This window comes from Triturus cristatus, chromosome 6 (assembly GCF_964204655.1).
Source record: "Triturus cristatus chromosome 6, aTriCri1.1, whole genome shotgun sequence".
Taxonomy (NCBI): domain Eukaryota; kingdom Metazoa; phylum Chordata; class Amphibia; order Caudata; family Salamandridae; genus Triturus; species Triturus cristatus.
The window spans coordinates 1,793,967,644-1,793,986,379 of record NC_140589.1 but is presented as its reverse complement, the minus strand read 5'-3'; the positions used below and the strand labels follow the sequence as shown (position 1 = coordinate 1,793,986,379).

The 18,736-nt window shown below is 44.9% G+C and overlaps 1 protein-coding gene across 1 annotated transcript in view; it reads left to right on the top strand.

Annotated features, from left to right (window-relative positions):
* The first annotated feature begins 452 nt into the window (after nt 1-452).
* The window catches only part of LOC146822017 (cysteine-rich venom protein helothermine-like), a 111,825-nt gene continuing 93,541 nt past the window's right edge, over nt 453-18,736 (top strand). The window contains exons 1-2 of the mRNA XM_085613118.1: nt 453-545; nt 11,122-11,183. Of these exons, the coding sequence (XP_085469244.1) occupies nt 11,124-11,183 (60 nt within the window). The 5' untranslated portion in view covers nt 453-545; nt 11,122-11,123. The remainder of the gene's footprint in view (nt 546-11,121; nt 11,184-18,736) is intronic.

Sequence of the window (18,736 nt, the reverse complement as noted above, 5' to 3'; positions counted from 1 at the left end):
GCTGTATTAGATGACACACATTCATTTTGCAGATAAGACATCAAGCAAATTTAGGACACCACCTGGTGGCAATGAGAAGTTACTCCAAAATTACTGAAAAATATTATTTTAAGTGTAAGCGGAATAAATGCTCCAACAGGAAACTTCTATTTTGATTGAAAAGCTGGAAACCCTGTTCCTACATATTCTTTTAGAATCACTGAGATGGAAATATCTGAATCCAACCTTAGCTGCCACATCCTTTAGGAATGAACAGGTGCTCTCAGAATGGTGACAAAATATTGTTTTGAGAGCCCTCCAGTCTGTTAACATAATTCATGCAAAAACAACACTCCTTCTAAGAACTGGATTTCATGAATATTTTCCATGGCATCCTGTGATCTATCCCTGGGGCAAGTATTAAAGGTTTCTTTGCACAATCAGGAAATTGCCAAACAGGATCTATGGTAACTATATAACCTTCAGTAACCCAACAGCACCAAACCATCAGAACAGAATCTTTCTGAAGGAACAAGACATCTCGCCACTAACCCGGCTATCAAACGGTGAGTAGTAACGTGTAAAAAGTTATTTGTGAAATACTGGTGTGTGGATTGTTGAGGATTATATATTTATTGGATTTTTGGTAGAATTTGTTTAATGCTGCTCAGTACTCAGAACATTTGAGAAAGTGGATGGGCTCAATGTTTTTTTAAATAAAAGATGTATAGCCCAAATAGGAAATGTCTTAGATTGTGTTAAAACTTTTAACAATACTCAGATTTAATATGAAGTATACATAAAAGTGATGAATAGAATGCTTGAATTAATCTCAGCCCCTGGTAATTACTCAGCCGTATCCCAGTCCATCGTTATTTTGCACACCCTTTGCCAGGTCCTGCCTGTCAGGTCCTCCCTGAAATGCAACACAAGAAACCCAATTAGTACCAGTGATCAATAGTCGCTAAGATTAATTCAAGAATTTCATCACTTATTTGTATTATTTAGTTTGTTAATCTAAGTGGGACGGCTATACTCAGACATGGTTCCTGTGCACACTGTATCACTGGAACCAAGCTATACCTATATGATGATTCCTAATCAGAGCAAAACCGGTCCTGGGCTGCTTGTGTTCCATTTCAAGAAGGACCGCCCTGGCTTTTCAGGCTTGACTGTTCCCACTGGAGCAGAGTCAATACTGATTTGCATATTACCAAGTCCAAACTGAGGTGGCATGGTGTGCAGAATAATGATGGATTGGCATATTGCCCAAAGTAACAAATTAATTCAAGCATTCCAACCATCATTTAAAATGAGGCAGTTTAATTTCTCTTTATTTTTTAAATTGCCTTTAATTAACGCACCATTTGGCGCACATACTTTTTTACTCCATTTCCCATGTTTGAGCCTGGGGACATACAGTACATGCAATTATTACTCAATGTAAGCTTTTATCAACACTCTCATGATTAAATACATCAGTTCCATGAACTTAGGGCCTGATTTAGATCTTGGCGTGCGGGTTACTTCGTCACAACGGTGACGGATATCCCGTCCGCCGAAATATAAATCCCATTATATCCTGTGGTATTTTTATTTTGTCTGATGGGATATCCGTCACGGTTGTGACAGAGTAACCCATCCCCCAGGATGAAAATCAGGCCCATAGACATGTTCTGGATGGTTGCACTCTGTCTAATTCAAAAACATAAATCAACACTTAAGTATAAATGTAAGAACCTATAGGTTATTACGTTTCAAGGGATATGTATATGTAATGCTTAACTTAGTCACTTAGAGAAGCTAGCTATTTCCTGCAAAGCTTAGGTCGAATGTACCACGTTAGCCAAATGCAGGAGCCAAATGCAGGAGCATTTGTTCAAAGAATCATCTATTTACAAATGTAGTTGTACGCTTCACAAAGTCCTTTTCTCCGTGAAAGAAAACAATTGATGGCATAACATTAGCACAGCCAAGCGTTAATTTATCAAGGACTGTAGTCCTCAGAGTGAGCACTCAAAGTGCTAATGTAAGACATAGTCTCCCCAACAGTTTGAGGGTTTCTGATGTCTTAAATATTTTAGGAGGTGGAACAGAGCTAATTTATCCAATTTGGACGGTGGTAAAGTACAAAAACCTACACTACACATAACCACCACACCAAAATACCACACAACAAATATGCACCCACATTCTTATCACACACAGTCACCTCTGGAAATCTGCTTCCATAATACAGTGGTAAAAGGTGCTTACACCAAGCATTGCCTTACCACAAGGGATGTCAAATAGTGAAAGTGAAGCAGGCACAGCAGTATTATTTAAGAAATGTTTCTGCCACAGTTTTGGGATGATTGGTATCTTTAATAGCTGGAGACCTGGAACAGTGGTATTTTACCAACTCAGACAGTGGTAAATGGTTGCTTGTCACTGGAACTTTAAGAAATGTCCTACTTGTGGCTTGAAGTGTAGCAGTATTTGTTGAGATCTGTAAAGTGATTACAGACCACATAGAACCAAGTCATACATAAAATATAAATAATAACTGTTAGAGTCGGGGATCTCTGGTTGGCGCAAGGTTGCCCTTGTGTCAAGCAGGAACCCTCTCCTCCACGTCAGGGCGCAGGATAACCCCTCGCGAATGACCCTTGCTCACCCTCTAGGTGCGTGGCGTGAGCAGCCAAGGCGATTCCCCAGGCGTTGTTGGTTAAGCACTTACAATCATACACACAGTAAATACATCAATCCCCCCAGAAACGGACACCAGACTTGGATATATATAAAAATACGATTCTTTATGTAAAAATAAGGTATATATATCTCAGCAGACTTATCACAAGACCAATAACGTTTTTGCTATGCCACCAGGTTGTACAGCGGTCAAATGATCGTTGTTCGTAGCTTCAAATGGATAGTTCGTAGTCTCTTTACTTGTAGTTCCAGTACTCACAGAGATCGGTTCCTGCGAACGGGGAAATAAGGCGTTGCGGGCCCCGAGCCCGATACTGGAACTTCTTTCGTGATGTGGAGAGCCGGCACAGGTCGGTGCGACTCTCAGCTTGGGAAGTGTTCTTGGGTCCTCAATCAGCAGGTGTGGGCACGTAGGCAGGCGCGGCCAGCGACCCTTTAGCACGGCGGTGCAGGAGGGTCTCCACAGCGGGGGCGGCGCGGCCTGAGATGTCCGGGGATAGCGAAGCGGGGTCACAGGGCACGGTCAGTGCAGCTGGATGACCCGGCGTAGATCACAGTCGTCGGACGGCTTCCGGCAGGAGGGGTGATAGCGCGGTCAGCGCGCTCGAGTAGCAGGCGGTGACAGGGATGCAGGCGGCCTGGCCCGGGGACAGAGAGCGGCTCGGGACGGAGCGGGGCTCTCACGGGTTTGAGGCAGGCGAGCTTCTGAGTGTCACGGCCCTAGGAGGGGCGATGAGGGGCGCAGTCTCTTTTCCAGCGGGATGCCCACACGGCTCGAATTGGAGGATGAGCAAGAAGCACAGAGAACCCACTGTTCCTGGGGTTCAGTTCAGGGGGCAAGCTCGGATCAAGCCCTTGGAGAATGTTCAAGCACAAAGTAGCAAAGTCTTTTCAGTAAGTCTCTTCCTCTCCTTTCTCAGCAAGGCAAGCAGCAGGCCAGCTCCTCCGGCGTCTTCTTCTCCTTCTAGTCGGGCAGAGGTTCTTTGTGGTAAACAGGATTCTGATTTCTTAGGAGCCAGGCTCCTACTTTTATACCATGATTCTTTTGTTCTTTAGCGCCAGGGGGCCTAGGCCTGGCTCAGTCCAGTTCTGGAGCACTTTGTTATGGTGACTCTGCTCTTTCCTTTCAGCAGCAGGGCAGAGACATCAGCCGCCCCACAGGGGGTGGCGCCGGCTTTGTGGTGGCAGAGCACAGGTCTATTCAAGAGTCAAGGTGTACTCCTCCCACCCATCCAGGTGTCATCTCTCTACCCACCACCTGGCAGCCAACCTGTCTCTGGGGATCCCCCAACCCTGCTCCTTACTGTTGCCAGGCAGAACACACACACACAGCAGAGGCGGACTGAGATGGTCAGGTCAGTAAATACTAACTTTCTAAAGTATTGAAATAAACTTGACTACAAGAAGTATTTTATTATTCTGAGTTCAGGCATACTAAACTTGACACTTCTACCATGCTCTCTGAGTCCACTGGGGTCACGGCGTTGGCGTGATCCCGGCAGCCCATTCTGGCCTATGGAGAGCAGGTAGCCTTCAATAGTGAAGAACGGAAATGGCTGTAATTCACTACTAAGACATGCCACACACATCAGGGCATGCCCTACCTTATGCCTACAATGCACCCTGCCCTTGGGCCTACCAGAGGGGTGGCTAATATGTAGGTAAGGGAAGGTTTAGGGACTGGCAAGTGGGGGCACTTGCGCAGTCAGCGCGACGGTCCCGGACCGCGCACAGGGTCTGCGGTGGCAGACCCTAGACACACTTTACAAGGCCGCTTCCGTGGGTGGCGCAACCAGCGCTGCAAGCCCACCAGCAGCATTGGCATTCACAAGCCCTGTCACCCCTGGTGCACTTTACTGGGGACTGACAGTGAATCCAATAAACCAATCATGAACATCAATTACAGGTACACTTTACCTAGGGAGCACTTGCACTGCGGCACGGATTAGCCGGGGCGCAGTGCCCTGAGCGGACAACACCAGCAAAAACAATCGAGGCACACCATCAAAAAGTGGAAGGGAAACTCACGCCAAGGTGGCAGGTCTAACAATAACAATAATAGTAAAAGTAATTCCAATGTCTATAATGCTAATAATATTGATCCTAATACTATTACTACTACTGCTACTTTTACTAATTATAATAATAACAACAATAATAAAGAGACTTTTGAAAAACAACATTTTATAACAGGAGCAGAACTCAAGGCAAATCCATGAAAGGCACTGAAGTCTCTAAGCTTTTATAGATACTTCAGTGATACTATCTAAACTAAAAAGAATTGTGAATTTTGCAGCAAGGTATGAAAATAACTTTTGGGAAACATTTTCGAGAGGGTGCTAACTTGTTTATGAAATATTGTGATTTATACCCTAGGGGGTGATTTGAAACAAGTGCATAATTAGTCCAAGGGCACGCATAGGGCCCTATTCACAGGCAAAGATAGAAAAGGAGAGTCAGGTCTCTGTTTGAGTGTATTTTTCAATGTTTTACCTTTTTATAAATATTCACAGAAGTAGTCCTCAAAAGCTGATCTATGTGCATGTTTCTAGGTGTATTCCAGGAATGTCAAGTGACTGCTACCCCTATGTAGAATTCTCCATTGAAGTGGAGTATGCAAATAGTGAATGCAGCCATGTGGGACAACTCACACATGTCCTCTGCAGGGAAAAAGTTCCCCTTTGGAGAATCCTCTTTCCCGTCACTTCCACTAAATTCGGATGTAATCTGTGCTCCATACCTTCCTGGAAGGGGAATCATGTCAAACCTATTCTGGAGTAAATCTTTGATCATAAACACACTTAGGATTAGAGGGGATCTGAGGAAGCCAGAGGGTACTAATCCCTCAAAAAGAACAATTCTTATCACACAAAGTACTCCCGGCTATACGTGAAAAAGAGAAGAAGAAAATAGAGGTAGTGTAATGTTTATGTGATCTAGGGATTTATCGGTTTAATCCCTAGCACTCTTCCTTTTTTATCGTGTCCTTGTGACCACCCAATAAAAGTCTGTTGATCCAGAGAGGCACTTTTAAATCACTCACTAATTTTTCTTTGCACTCTGCCCCTCGTTCACCTATACTTTTATATGCTCAACTTTGAGAAAACACCTCAGCTCCTACCCTCGGGGAGCCGTAGCCCACACCACGCTGTGAGGAGGGAATCCATATGATGAAGCTTGTCACCCAACGGTGTGTGAGGGTTCCTGTCCTGAAGGAAATTTCTCCTTCCATCTTTTCCATAAACAATACACTACCTCTATATTCTTCTTCACTTTTTCACGCATAGCCCGGCGTACTTTGTGTGATAAGAGGAGTAAATCTTTAACCATTACTGAGATGGAAAGGAGTCCGTTTGGGGTTTGAGAATGAACATAAATGTAAATATTTACGTGCATCCTACACTTTCAAGGTAAACTGGATTCTCCCAGATAAAATATAGGTAAAATGGGCTGCTTAGTGGATTGGAAACCTAGTCCTTTTTAAAGTGCCCATAATTCGAGACCTGGTATTGCATGGCTCAGTGACAGCAAACAGTTCTATAAATACTTTGCTCATGTAGTAAGAGAAATGCAAGCCTGAAATAAGTTGTAAAAGTTCCTGAAAGTCTCTTACAACACATGACATTGTGGGCCCTATTACATACTGTCTAGTACCCAGAATGTGGCATCACAACAGAAGTATTGCAGGACTGTCATTTGAACTTTACACTTTGACGTTACAAAAGTATCTTTGCATTTGCTGTAACACTGCTCACCGTTGGGGATCCTATGGGGGTTCACTCACTGAAGGGAGTTTCCTGTTTTACATGATGGCAAGCTTCATGCAAAACATGCACTTCCTTGGGCACAAACCTCACCATGTGACATTTACCCAGAAAAGAGAAAATTACTTTGGGTTGGACATAATTTGTCTCCCTACCAGTGGCTTTAGAATGGGTCTGTGAGGGGAAACTTAAGATTTCACCTCCTGCCACTGAGCCCTAAGGATACTGTCGCTCTGATATATGAAACTCTGTTTACAAACCAGAAGATTTAAATTGCAAACAGGGCTGTGTTTTGCGATGCTGCTGATATAGTAATCAGGAGCACTAAAGTGTATATGGGTAGACGTTTGCAAAACCTTAAGCCTTGTGAAAATGTAATCGACAAGATGCATCTTGTGTCCTCTCTGAATGGCTGCAAATGCAGAACTGTTGTTTTGCAAGGGACAGCATACCTCTGTCCCTGACTTCACATTCTCTGTCTGGAATCACATTGTTTTGTTTGAAAATTAGCCTTTGCTCTTTCAAGGAACATGAGTTGCTTTCAATAAAACAATTACTTCAGACAGGAAAGATATCTGGGGCCTAAGTGACTCTCAAATATGAGGTAGATGCCTCCTTGATACTATTTGCAATTCTGAAAGAGTTGCAAAATTTGTTTTATTAGTTGGAAACACTGGCCCTTAAATAAGCAGGCTTAGAGCCTCCAGCACAGATTCAGATTGTAATGCCCCTAGGTGTTTCACCTTGATCTGCATGGCAATATACCAGTCACTCAAGGGGCAAGAAGGACCTCACCAGTTTGAATGCAGTCAACGAATAAACCCACTCAAGTCAAGTCAAGTCAAAATACACTTTATTCGATTTTTAAAATCATAAAAGCCATACAACAACAATATATACATTTTAAAAATAAATAGCTCATGATTTAATAGGTCAAGACACAATCATCATATACAAAAATATACAGAGATACGAGTGGAGAGTGCAAGGTAAGGCAAAAATGATATGGTCTCACTTCCCAGTTTTCCCAGTTCATGCCACCTCGATAGCGGGCAAAACCCTATTTTTTTAATTCTCTGCGCTGCTACCAAAAAACTAGCCACAGAAAATATAGTGCGAGTACTACCAAGAAACTGCAGAAAAACTAGTGCTGGCCTAACTTGAACAAACCCAGCTTCTTTTAAAATAGGTAACAGGAACTTGTTCCTGGGGACCCTATAAAAACTACAAAACATCATAAAGTGCATAGTGTCCTGAGTGGAAAAATCGTCACATTTACATGGCGGACCCCTTTCCGGTTTGCTCCACGTCTGATAACAGCCTAGGATATAGGGGATTAAATTGAATCTAAATTTAAATAACAGATGTCTATTGAAGGGCTTTGTTACGAGAGTGAGATAAGGCTCCAAGGACGGAGAAGATAACAACATATAGTATGATCTGACTGTTGTTTTTGTCAGTTCATGTTCCTCGCGAGCCAATCTCGCCTTATCCATAAAGTTTTTTTTAATCCAATTAATATCCTCTTTCCTGATAGAAGACGGCAAATTGAATAGATTGGGGTGACCTAATTTGGCAAAAGTAATTCTCACATACTCCAAACACGGGATTTTATTCATGTGATCCAGGGACATGGCATCCTGCAGGATAGCGTGGTTAAGAGATAGTTCGTGGTTTAGCCATCTCTTCAACCAACATATTAGGGGTGCCAGACCAAGCTTATCTGTTACGTAGTCTAAACCCACCTCCCTATGAATCGAGAAGGTAGGAGTAGACTGGGGAACAGAAAGAAGATGTCTTAAAAACTTATTTTCCACTCGTTGTAGAGTTTCCTGAGTAACATACCCCCATAGTGATGAACCATATATGGCTATGGAGATGCACTTAGCATTATATATTTTTAAAAGGGCCTCCATGGGCCTTGCCCCCAGCCTGTTTGCAAACCCCAGAAGGGCCGATGTAGCTCTCGCCATTGAGATATTCTTTACCTTAATCTGGGATCCCCAGGTACCCCTCTCATCGAATGTTACCCCCAGATAGGGAAAAGATGCAACCCTGGACACTGCCTCGCCCTTACAAAAAAGGAAATGTTTTTGCCCTTCTCACTGTGGCGAGTCGCCACCATGGTATGGGACTTATTGGCATTAATTTTCAGATCTAACTGGTCCATGAATGCCCCAAATGAATCCAACAAACGCTGGAGGGCCACCCCGGTGCGTGCTAACAGGACTGCATCGTCTGCGTATAGGAGAGCAGGTATTCTTATCTCTCCTACACGTGGCACATCCCCCTCTGCGGCCTCAAGATGTTTGCCAAGGCCGTTTATATAGACGGTAAAAAGGAGGGGGGCCAAGATGCAGCCCTGCCGCACCCCTCTATCCGATTTGAAATGGCTGGTGCATCTTCCTTCTTTTGTAACCCTTACTTTTGCAAAGAGTTCCTGGTGGAGTGATGCCATAAAATTCACAAGTGGCTTTTCAACCCCTAGTTCTAATAAGGCAGCCCACAATTTCGACCTGTTCACTAAGTCGAAAGCCGAGGAGAGGTCCATGAACGCCAGGAACAAGGACCCCTCCTTGGCAACTGTGTATTTCGATATTAACAGGTGGAGGTTTAAGCACTGGTCCACAGTGCCCCTCTTTTCCCTGAAGCCATATTGTACATTTGAGAGACCTCCCCTCCTCTCGATGTTTTCTCTAAGTTGATAGAGTAAGACTCTGCCTAAGATCTTAATGGCAGAGTCTAGGAGGGAAATAGGCCTATAGCACCCCGGGTCATCGCGCTGGCCCTTCTTAAAAATTGGCACGATGACTGATGTGGCCCAACTGCTAGGAAAGATGTTACTGTTAGCAACTGTGAAAACATGGCTCAAAACCCCTGCCCAGAGTTTTGGCGAATGCATATAAAAGTCACCCGGGACCCCATCCGGCCCAGGGGCTTTATTTTTAGATGTCTCCACAATTGCCCTCTCCACCTCAGCTGGAGTAAAAACTAACGGGGCACACTCTGAGAGCTCCCACCCATTGTTAAAGGAGCCCAGGTCACTAGCGCCATAAACTTTACTAAAATGGTTAAGCCATTTTTCATCTGGGATAACACAATCCATTGCTTTATTATCTACATCGGAGAAAAAGGATTGATTCACAGTGGCCCAAAACTGAGAGCTATTGTGCAAAACATCGCTTGATATTTATTTCTCCCACGCCATCTGTTTTATGGCTTGCTTTCTCCCCATAATAGTGGCCTTATATTCCTTTCTTGCCTTAGCGATCTCGGTCCTAACTCTCGGGTTTATTTTCAGAGCCGTCATTAACGCCTTATGGGCTTTGGAGCACTTAGCATTAAACCACCTATGCTGTTTTTCCAACCCTTTGGGTGCATTTAACTGTTAGAGCAACGGACACTTGCGCACAAATACTTTCAAATGCCCCCATAACTTCATGTGCTGGGGCACCCTCCTTCTGACATATCCCAATAAGCCCCTCTATTTTAGGCATTAAATCCTGCATGAAATTTCCAGGCACCACATTCGCCCATCTAAGCCTTCTTCCTTGGTCTATAGGGCATAGGGCTGGTCCCGGATTGCAAGGACGAGACTTGGTGCCCAGCCATTCATCCCATATTACCACAAGCAAAACAGGGTTGTGGTTACCATGGGTTGATACTATTGCCCCATAAGACACCACTCTGGGTAAAAAGCCTACGCTCAAAAAAATGTAATCAAGTATAGTACCAGGGATTGATCCTTTATAGGTGACAGTTCTTTCACCCTATCGGGTTCATACAAGTTATGATTAGCAAGCAACTCCTCAAGGGCTTCTCCCCCCTTGGAGTGCTCGAAGTGGGATATCTGAAAGGCCATCATGTCCTCCTGCTCTCTTACCATACACAGATCGCTACATGGATGGACGTTAAAATCACCTAATAAAACCAGGTCATGATTTGTGTAATTATTTTGACTAAATGTAGAGAGGAAAATGTCCAGGCAATCTAAATGGCCTGTTTCCGTATCTCTATCCCAAGAATTATAAAAATTGATTATAAAAAAATTGTAGTCCGGTGAAACGGCCCATTCTACAATTAAAAGGTTTAATGAACCACTTTGAACCTGCCTAAGTATACCTTTCAGATTCGAAGAAAAAAGGGACATAAGGCCACCCTTAGCCCTACCAGACCTACTAGGGACAGCCGGGATAGCAAAGGTAGTAAAGCCATCTACCCAGAAATTAGAGGAGGTGTCCCAAGTTTCCTGGCACGCTATGATGTCATGTGCACTGATAAAATCGATCCAGTCTACATCTCCCCTCTTAGATCTTGCCCCTGCGATATTCCAACTGATCAATTTACATACACTCTTGCTTGGTTCTCTCGGACACAATACACAGCCGGAATGTAGGGAAGAGCTCCATCACACTGTCAGGGTGTGGCATTTGAACCACAATTTCCCATGGGCATTCTCAGGAGCACCCATGCTCACTTGTGTTTATATGGCCACAACTAGGATGTGTTTTATGTCTTAAAGGTGCACAGTCAGGAGTTTGCACCTTGGGGAGGTCTATGGTGTTGCTAGTTATTCCAGTTCAAAGAATGGTGAAACCATGCACATTAATGGCCCAACAGAAGAAACATAAAAAAATGTAACTTGATGATTTTCAAATAGTAAACAAACTGTTGATCTCCTTTTCAGAAATGAATATGCTACTGCTAGCAGTGATTCTGGCTTTGGGACTGCATTGCTCTACTGCACAGGTAAGAAAAATAAATACTATTTAAGGTGTGATCAAAGAAAAGGAAACACTTCAGAGCACATAAACTCACTGAACTAATCACAAAGCTACAACTAAGCAGAGTTCTGCGTTGTTTAGGGATATATCTGGTGTTTCTAGTTTTCAGACCTGGTATTTCAGATAAAACAACCCCAAAGGATTGTTTTAGCTTTTTAGGAACAACTGAAAAGCACTGACATTCACTGTATTTGTAATCTTTGGTACTATCTGTTCTCAAAACAGTATTAGTGCAGGCCTTTTTCTAAGCATCTTTCTGTGATGGATGCTGCTCCAATGATCTACTTTGGCCATTGCAAATCACTTAGAATGCCATTGTGACCATCCACAAGGTGCCTGGACCTCCATGCCCTACTTCCTTTCCAAATTGTAAGTCTTGGTCACCTCATATGGCTTTAGTTCGCTGTTCACTTCATGTTTCTGGATGGTTGTTCACAGCTGAACTCAGAGCAAACCCTCAATCTAAGTCAAGGGGCACTATCATTATTATAGAGTTTTACTTTCTGAAACTCAGATATCAGGATTGTGGAAAACAAACATCATTGTGCTTATTGATGCCTTCAGAATCAATGTCCTTCAATAAAGAGCTGCACCAAAGACACCTGTTCTTAGTTTGACACTGTTTTAGTGTTAAAATAACAATTGATGGACAGAATGCAGAACAATGTCATACATTCACCCCAGTACAGAGATCTGGGCCTAAATCCATCGTTTTTTTGCTCACCATGCCATTCCAGTTTGAACCCAGCCATATGCAAATCAGTCTTGACCCTGTGCCCCATGGGAACAGTCCAGCCCGAACTGCCAAGCCAGGTCCTCCCTGGACTGGAAACAAGCATCCTAGGACCGGTTTCGGGCTTTCAGCCCTCGTCAGCCAGGATAGCTTGATTCCAGTGGCATGGAGAGCAAGGGACTCACGTCTGAGCATACCCTTCCCACTCGGGGTGACAAATGCAAAAATAACAATTGATGGACAGAATGCAGAACAATGTCATACATTCACCCCAGTACAGAGATCTGGGCCTAAATCCATCGTTTTTTTGCTCACCATGCCATTCCAGTTTGAACCCAGCCATATGCAAATCAGTCTTGACCCTGTGCCCCATGGGAACAGTCCAGCCCGAACTGCCAAGCCAGGTCCTCCCTGGACTGGAAACAAGCATCCTAGGACCGGTTTCGGGCTTTCAGCCCTCGTCAGCCAGGATAGCTTGATTCCAGTGGCATGGAGAGCAAGGGACTCACGTCTGAGCATACCCTTCCCACTCGGGGTGACAAATGCAAAAATAACAATTGATGGACAGAATGCAGAACAATGTCATACATTCACCCCAGTACAGAGATCTGGGCCTAAATCCATCGTTTTTTTGCTCACCATGCCATTCCAGTTTGAACCCAGCCATATGCAAATCAGTCTTGACCCTGTGCCCCATGGGAACAGTCCAGCCTGAACTGCCAAGCCAGGTCCTCCCTGGACTGGAAACAAGCATCCTAGGACCAGTTTCGGGCTTTCAGCCCTCGTCAGCCAGGATAGCTTGATTCCAGTGGCATGGAGAGCAAGGGACTCACGTCTGAGCATACCCTTCCCACTCGGGTTGACAAATGCAAAAATAACAATTGATGGACAGAATGCAGAACAATGTCATACATTCACCCCAGTACAGAGATCTGGGCCTAAATCCATCGTTTTTTTGCTCACCATGCCATTCCAGTTTGAACCCAGCCATATGCAAATCAGTCTTGACCCTGTGCCCCATGGGAACAGTCCAGCCCGAACTGCCAAGCCAGGTCCTCCCTGGACTGGAAGCAAGCATCCTAGGACCGGTTTCGGGCTTTCAGCCCTCGTCAGCCAGGATAGCTTGATTCCAGTGGCATGGAGAGCAAGGGACTCACGTCTGAGCATACCCTTCCCACTCGGGGTAACAAATGCAAAAATAACAATTGATGGACAGAATGCAGAACAATGTCATACATTCACCCCAGTACAGAGATCTGGGCCTAAATCCATCGTTTTTTTGCTCACCATGCCATTCCAGTTTGAACCCAGCCATATGCAAATCAGTATTGACCCTGTGCCCCATGGGAACAATCCAGCCCGAACTGCCAAGCCAGGTCCTCCCTGGACTGGAAACAAGCATCCTAGGACCGGTTTCGGGCTTTCAGCCCTCGTCAGCCAGGATAGCTTGATTCCAGTGGCATGGAGAGCAAGGGACTCACGTCTGAGCATACCCTTCCCACTCGGGGTGACAAATGCAAAAATAACAATTGATGGACAGAATGCAGAACAATGTCATACATTCACCCCAGTACAGAGATCTGGGCCTAAATCCATCGTTTTTTTGCTCACCATGCCATTCCAGTTTGAACCCAGCCATATGCAAATCAGTCTTGACCCTGTGCCCCATGGGAACAGTCCAGCCCGAACTGCCAAGCCAGGTCCTCCCTGGACTGGAAACAAGCATCCTAGGACCGGTTTCGGGCTTTCAGCCCTCGTCAGCCAGGATAGCTTGATTCCAGTGGCATGGAGAGTGTGTACTGTTTTAGTGTTAAACACATGCCAATGCTTTGATTCATACTGGAGGGTCAAGCACCTTATCACAAATATCTCCTGTGTCCCATGCGGATGCCTCAAAGGGTTCTGTATGCCAGTTAACTGAAATGTATGCACTGCCTTTGGTGAATACATTTACTCAGAAAATCCACAAGTTAGAGTACAAGAAAAAAAAAGAGGCAAGAATTGCTCGGCATTTCATAGTACATGCTGCTGACCCCATAATTTCAACCAGAGCAATGGCACAGGCACCTTCTGAGCGTATGCAGCGCCATGAAGTTTCCATCTTGACTGCTTTTGTATACACAAGAACTGCTTGTAATAATGAAATAGGGTGAATTCGGCAGCAATAGTACATTTATTACCACTGTAATTTCTTGGTGTCTCAAGATAAAAACCAAGGCAGGGTGACACTGACCTGCAATAACAAAATACTAAGCACCCACAATATATATTTAAAATAGAAACTTTGCCTTTTTTCTGAAAAATAGAGCAGCAGGAAGATGGTTAAATATCCACCAATAACATTTTATCTGCAGCAATAACATGTTAATGAGGTGCAAATACTTCTCAATCCATGCACATCCTTGACATTGGGTTGGAGCTGGGAAAATGAGCTTGAATAAAAGAGAAATGAGACAGGCAGGGAGGTGAAATAAATAATGAAAGGTCACCAGCGTTAGAAGCTGAAAGGAAGTGACAAAAGGAATAAATGAGGGAAGAAATTAAATAGAGGCAAAATCCTTTATAAACACTGAAAAAATATAACTCTGATTGTGTACAGAGCAAAAAGAGCATACACTGATAACCACTGTTTTTTGCAGCTTTGAAAACATTGGAAAACACTGATAAAACTCAGGGAAATTCACAACAGAAACTAAAAAGTGGAAAGCCTAAATATATTTGTCAATTTTTGTTATAGAAATATTATAAATATATAGTATTAAGTAATTCCATAACAAAAAAAATATATATAGAGATATTACCTACTGGCGGTCGCCAGTAGGTAGTTATAGTTAGGACGTATAATCCATAGGAAAATCATAACATTCTATTCCCAATAACTTTGGCGCCGGTTGTTGAATCTTCGCAAAATTTTCAAAACTAATGGCCCATTGCGGTCCGCTCCTATCCAGAAAGTTTGGGGGTGATTCATCAAGCGGGGCCGAGAAAAAAGGGGGTCCCAAAACACATTTTCCCCATGTTATTTCCCATAGGAAATTTTAGACACGGCTACAGCCCGAACTGCTGAACGGAATTACACCAAATTTTGCAAAAAGGTAGCCCTTGGTTCAGAAAGCGCCCTTTTTGTAAATGGTGTAAATCTGTTCAGTAGTTCCTGAGAAATTCAAAAAAGAGTGGTGAAAAATCATTTTCCCATAGTAAACTTTAGATACTGTTATAGCAAAAACTGCTGAACGGAATTACACCAAATTTGGCAAAAAGGTACTGCTTGGCTCAGAAAGCGACCTTCTTAAAAATGGTGTAAATCCGTTCAGCAGTTTTTGAGAAATTAAGAAATAAAAATAGTGATATCTAGAGACACAGAGGATCCCCGCACCCTCCCGATCACGATCTTAATGCTAATTGGCTATCAACAGTCCAAACCAGAAAGTGTTGGCAGCCATCTTGTGCCTCGGTAGAACCGAGGAATAAGAAAAGAGAAAAACAAACGCTCAAAACACGAAAAGGGTACAGGGTAGAAACACCCTGACCCCCTAGGCCTGCTCAGGGGGTCCCACAAGGACCCCAGCCCCAGAAAAAGCATTTTTTTTTATTTCGGGGAACTACGTGGAGCATCATTTAATTGAGGCCCCCGGGTGGGCCAGGTCCCGGGGGCATTTGCTAAAAATGTTTGCAGGGGCTAGCGGGGGCCCCCGCAGTCCCAGGGACCGTGACCCCCCCCCGGGGCTTGATTACAGAGTTGCGGGGGCCAACTAGCCCACCAGGTACTCCCAGTAAGCGCCATGGAGCTGCGTTGCAGAGTGTTGTAAAAAGGGGCGTTACCTCTGAACACTTCTCTGCAACGCAGTTCCCTGGCACATACTGGAGGTACCTGGTGGGCTAGTTGGCTCCCAGGGAGCCTCAGGATTGAAGAGGAATTAATTCCCCAACTTAAAACGGGCCACAGGGCGTGTTTGCAGACATGTCACCTCAGGCCCCACCCCCTTCCTTCACAATTGTGCAAACCCACCCCCTGGCGAGTTGTAAGTTGGAGAATTAATTCCACTTCAATCCTGAGGGCCCCTGGGGGCCAACTAGCCCACCATGTGCTTCCAGTACGCACCACTGCGCTGCGTTGCAAAGAGGTGGTCCAGGCAGTGCCCCTTTTTCCACCTCTCTGCAATGCATCTCTGTGGCGCTTACTGGAGGTACCTAGTGGGCTAGTTGGACCCTAGGGACCCTCAGGATTCAAGGGAACTTAATCTCCCAACTTAAAACGGCCACAGGGCGTGTTTACACAGTGGTGAAGGGAGGGGACCGGGCCTGAGGTGACGTGTGCAAACATGCCCTGTGGCGCATTTTAAGTTGGGGAAATAATTCCCCTTCAACCATGAGGGCCCCTGGGAGCCAACTAGCCCATCAGGTGCTTCCAGTAAGCGCCACTGCGCTGCGTTGTAGAGAGGTGGTCCAGGCCATGCCCCTTTTTACACCTCTCTGCAACGCAGCACTGTGGCGCTTACTGGAAGCACCTAGTAGGCTAGTTGGACCCTAGGGACCCTCAGGATTCAAGGGGACTTAATCTCCCAACTTAAAATGGCCACAGGGTGTGTTTACACAGTGGTGAAGGGAGGGGGCTGGGCCTGAGGTGACATGAGCAAACACACCCTGTGGCGCCTTTTAAGTTGGGGAATTAAGTCCCCTCTGATCCCAAGAGTCCCTGGGTCCAACTAGCCCAAAAGGTATCTCCAGTAAGCGCCACAGACCTGCGTTGCAGAGAGGTGGTCCAGGCAAAGCCCCTTTTTACACCTCTCTGCAACGCAGCTCTGTGGCGCTTACTGGAGGTACCTGGTGGGCTAGTTGGACCCCAGGGACCCTCAGGATTCGAGGGGACTTAATCCTCTAACTTAAAACATGCCATGGGGCGTGTTTACACAGTGGTGAAGGGAGGGGGTGGGGCCTGAGGTAACGTGTGCAAACACACCTTGTGGGGCATTGTCAGTTGGGGAATTCATTCTCCTTCAATCCTGAGGGCCCCTAGGGGCCAACTAGCCCACCTGGTACCTCCAGTAAGCGTCACAGACCTGCGTTGCAGAGAGGTGGTCCAGACAAAGCCCCTTTCTACACCTCTCTGCAACGCAGCTCTGTGGCGCTTACTGGAGGTACCTGGTGGGCTAGTTGGACCCCACAGACACTCAGGATTTGTGGGGACTTAATCCCCCAACTTAAAATGTGCCATAGGGTGTGTTTACACAGTGGTGAAGCGAAGGGGCGGGGCCTGAGTAGACGTGTGTAAAGACACCCTGTGGCACATTTTAAGATGGGAAATTATTTCCTCTTCAACCCTCAGGGCCCCTGATGGCCAACTAGCCCACCAGGTGCTTCCAGTAAGTGCCACTGCGCTGCGCTGCAGAGAGGTGGCCCAGGCCAAGCACTTTTTACACCTCTCTGCAACGCAGCTCTGTGGCGCTTACTGGAGGTACCTGGTGGGCTAGTTGGACCCCAGGGACCCTCAGGATTCAAGGGGACTTTATCCCCCAACTTAAAATGTGCCACATGTCACCTCAGGCCCCCCCTTCACGACTGTGCAAACCCGCCTTGTGGCACATTTTAATAGGTCGTTTTAATCCCCCTGCCCTATCATGTACTAGGGTGTTACAGAGGAGGTCATGCTAATCACAGGGGTACCCCAACGCATAGTGTTCCCTAGAGTATGTAGGTGTTTTCACTGTATTCTAAGTGTCATAGCCCTGGCTCTAGGCCTGGTTAGTCAGTCAGTTACCACCAGTACCCGTTTGAAAAAGTTGTGGGCACAGGATGATTTTGCAACAAGGCCTCTCTCTGCTCCTCTGTTGGTTCTTTCTGCACGTCTTGCTTCTTCCTGCAATTTTCTTTGTCTTTGTGGACTTCTGTTGCCTCTTTCTGCATTTCTTTTGCTTCTTTCTGTGCGTTTTTTCTTCTTTCTTCACATGTCCTACCTCTGTAGGCATAGTTAGAAACTAGCATTTAGAAAACCTATGAAATTCACTGAAAAAAACCATAGGTTTCAGGCATGTTATAGTTAGAAATTAGCATTTAAAAAAACGTAGAAATTCACAAAAAAACATAGGTTTTAGGGAAAGTTATAGTTAGTTGGACATTTCACTTGTACAAAACTATAGAAATTTGCGCCTTATAGTTATAGTTAGTTCAGCTAACTATAACTCGCGCCCCCGCAATGCACTGCTGATGACATCACATATTGCTTCACTGATGACATCACAGATGACATCTCAAATGACTTCACTGACAACAGCACTGATGACATCATCCATGTGATAAATTGATGCATCGTCTCACACCCTAATATAACCTTTGATACACTCACTCTAAATTACAGACTGCCATTCTCAAAACCATAGACACTCCAACACCAATAACTACATACCCACTCACTGATTCTTAGGTTTACACACACATCCACTCACTCACCCGTACAATCACTCATACTTATGGTCACTCAGTACAAGACTATCATATGCACTCATACACCTATATAGAAACTCACACACCACCACTCATCCATGGAGGTACTCACACACCTAGTCAGTCATGCAAATAATTAATCACACTGCCATTTACTCACGTATACAGTATACACACACCAGCTCACTTACCCATACAAATACTAGCACATACTTACGCTCTTATACAATCACTGGTACAAGGACAGACTCATCCATACAGCCACTCTCACAATCACACACTCTCACTTATAGCCATTTATATACTCCAACACACATATATACTGACTTTCACATATGTAGTTA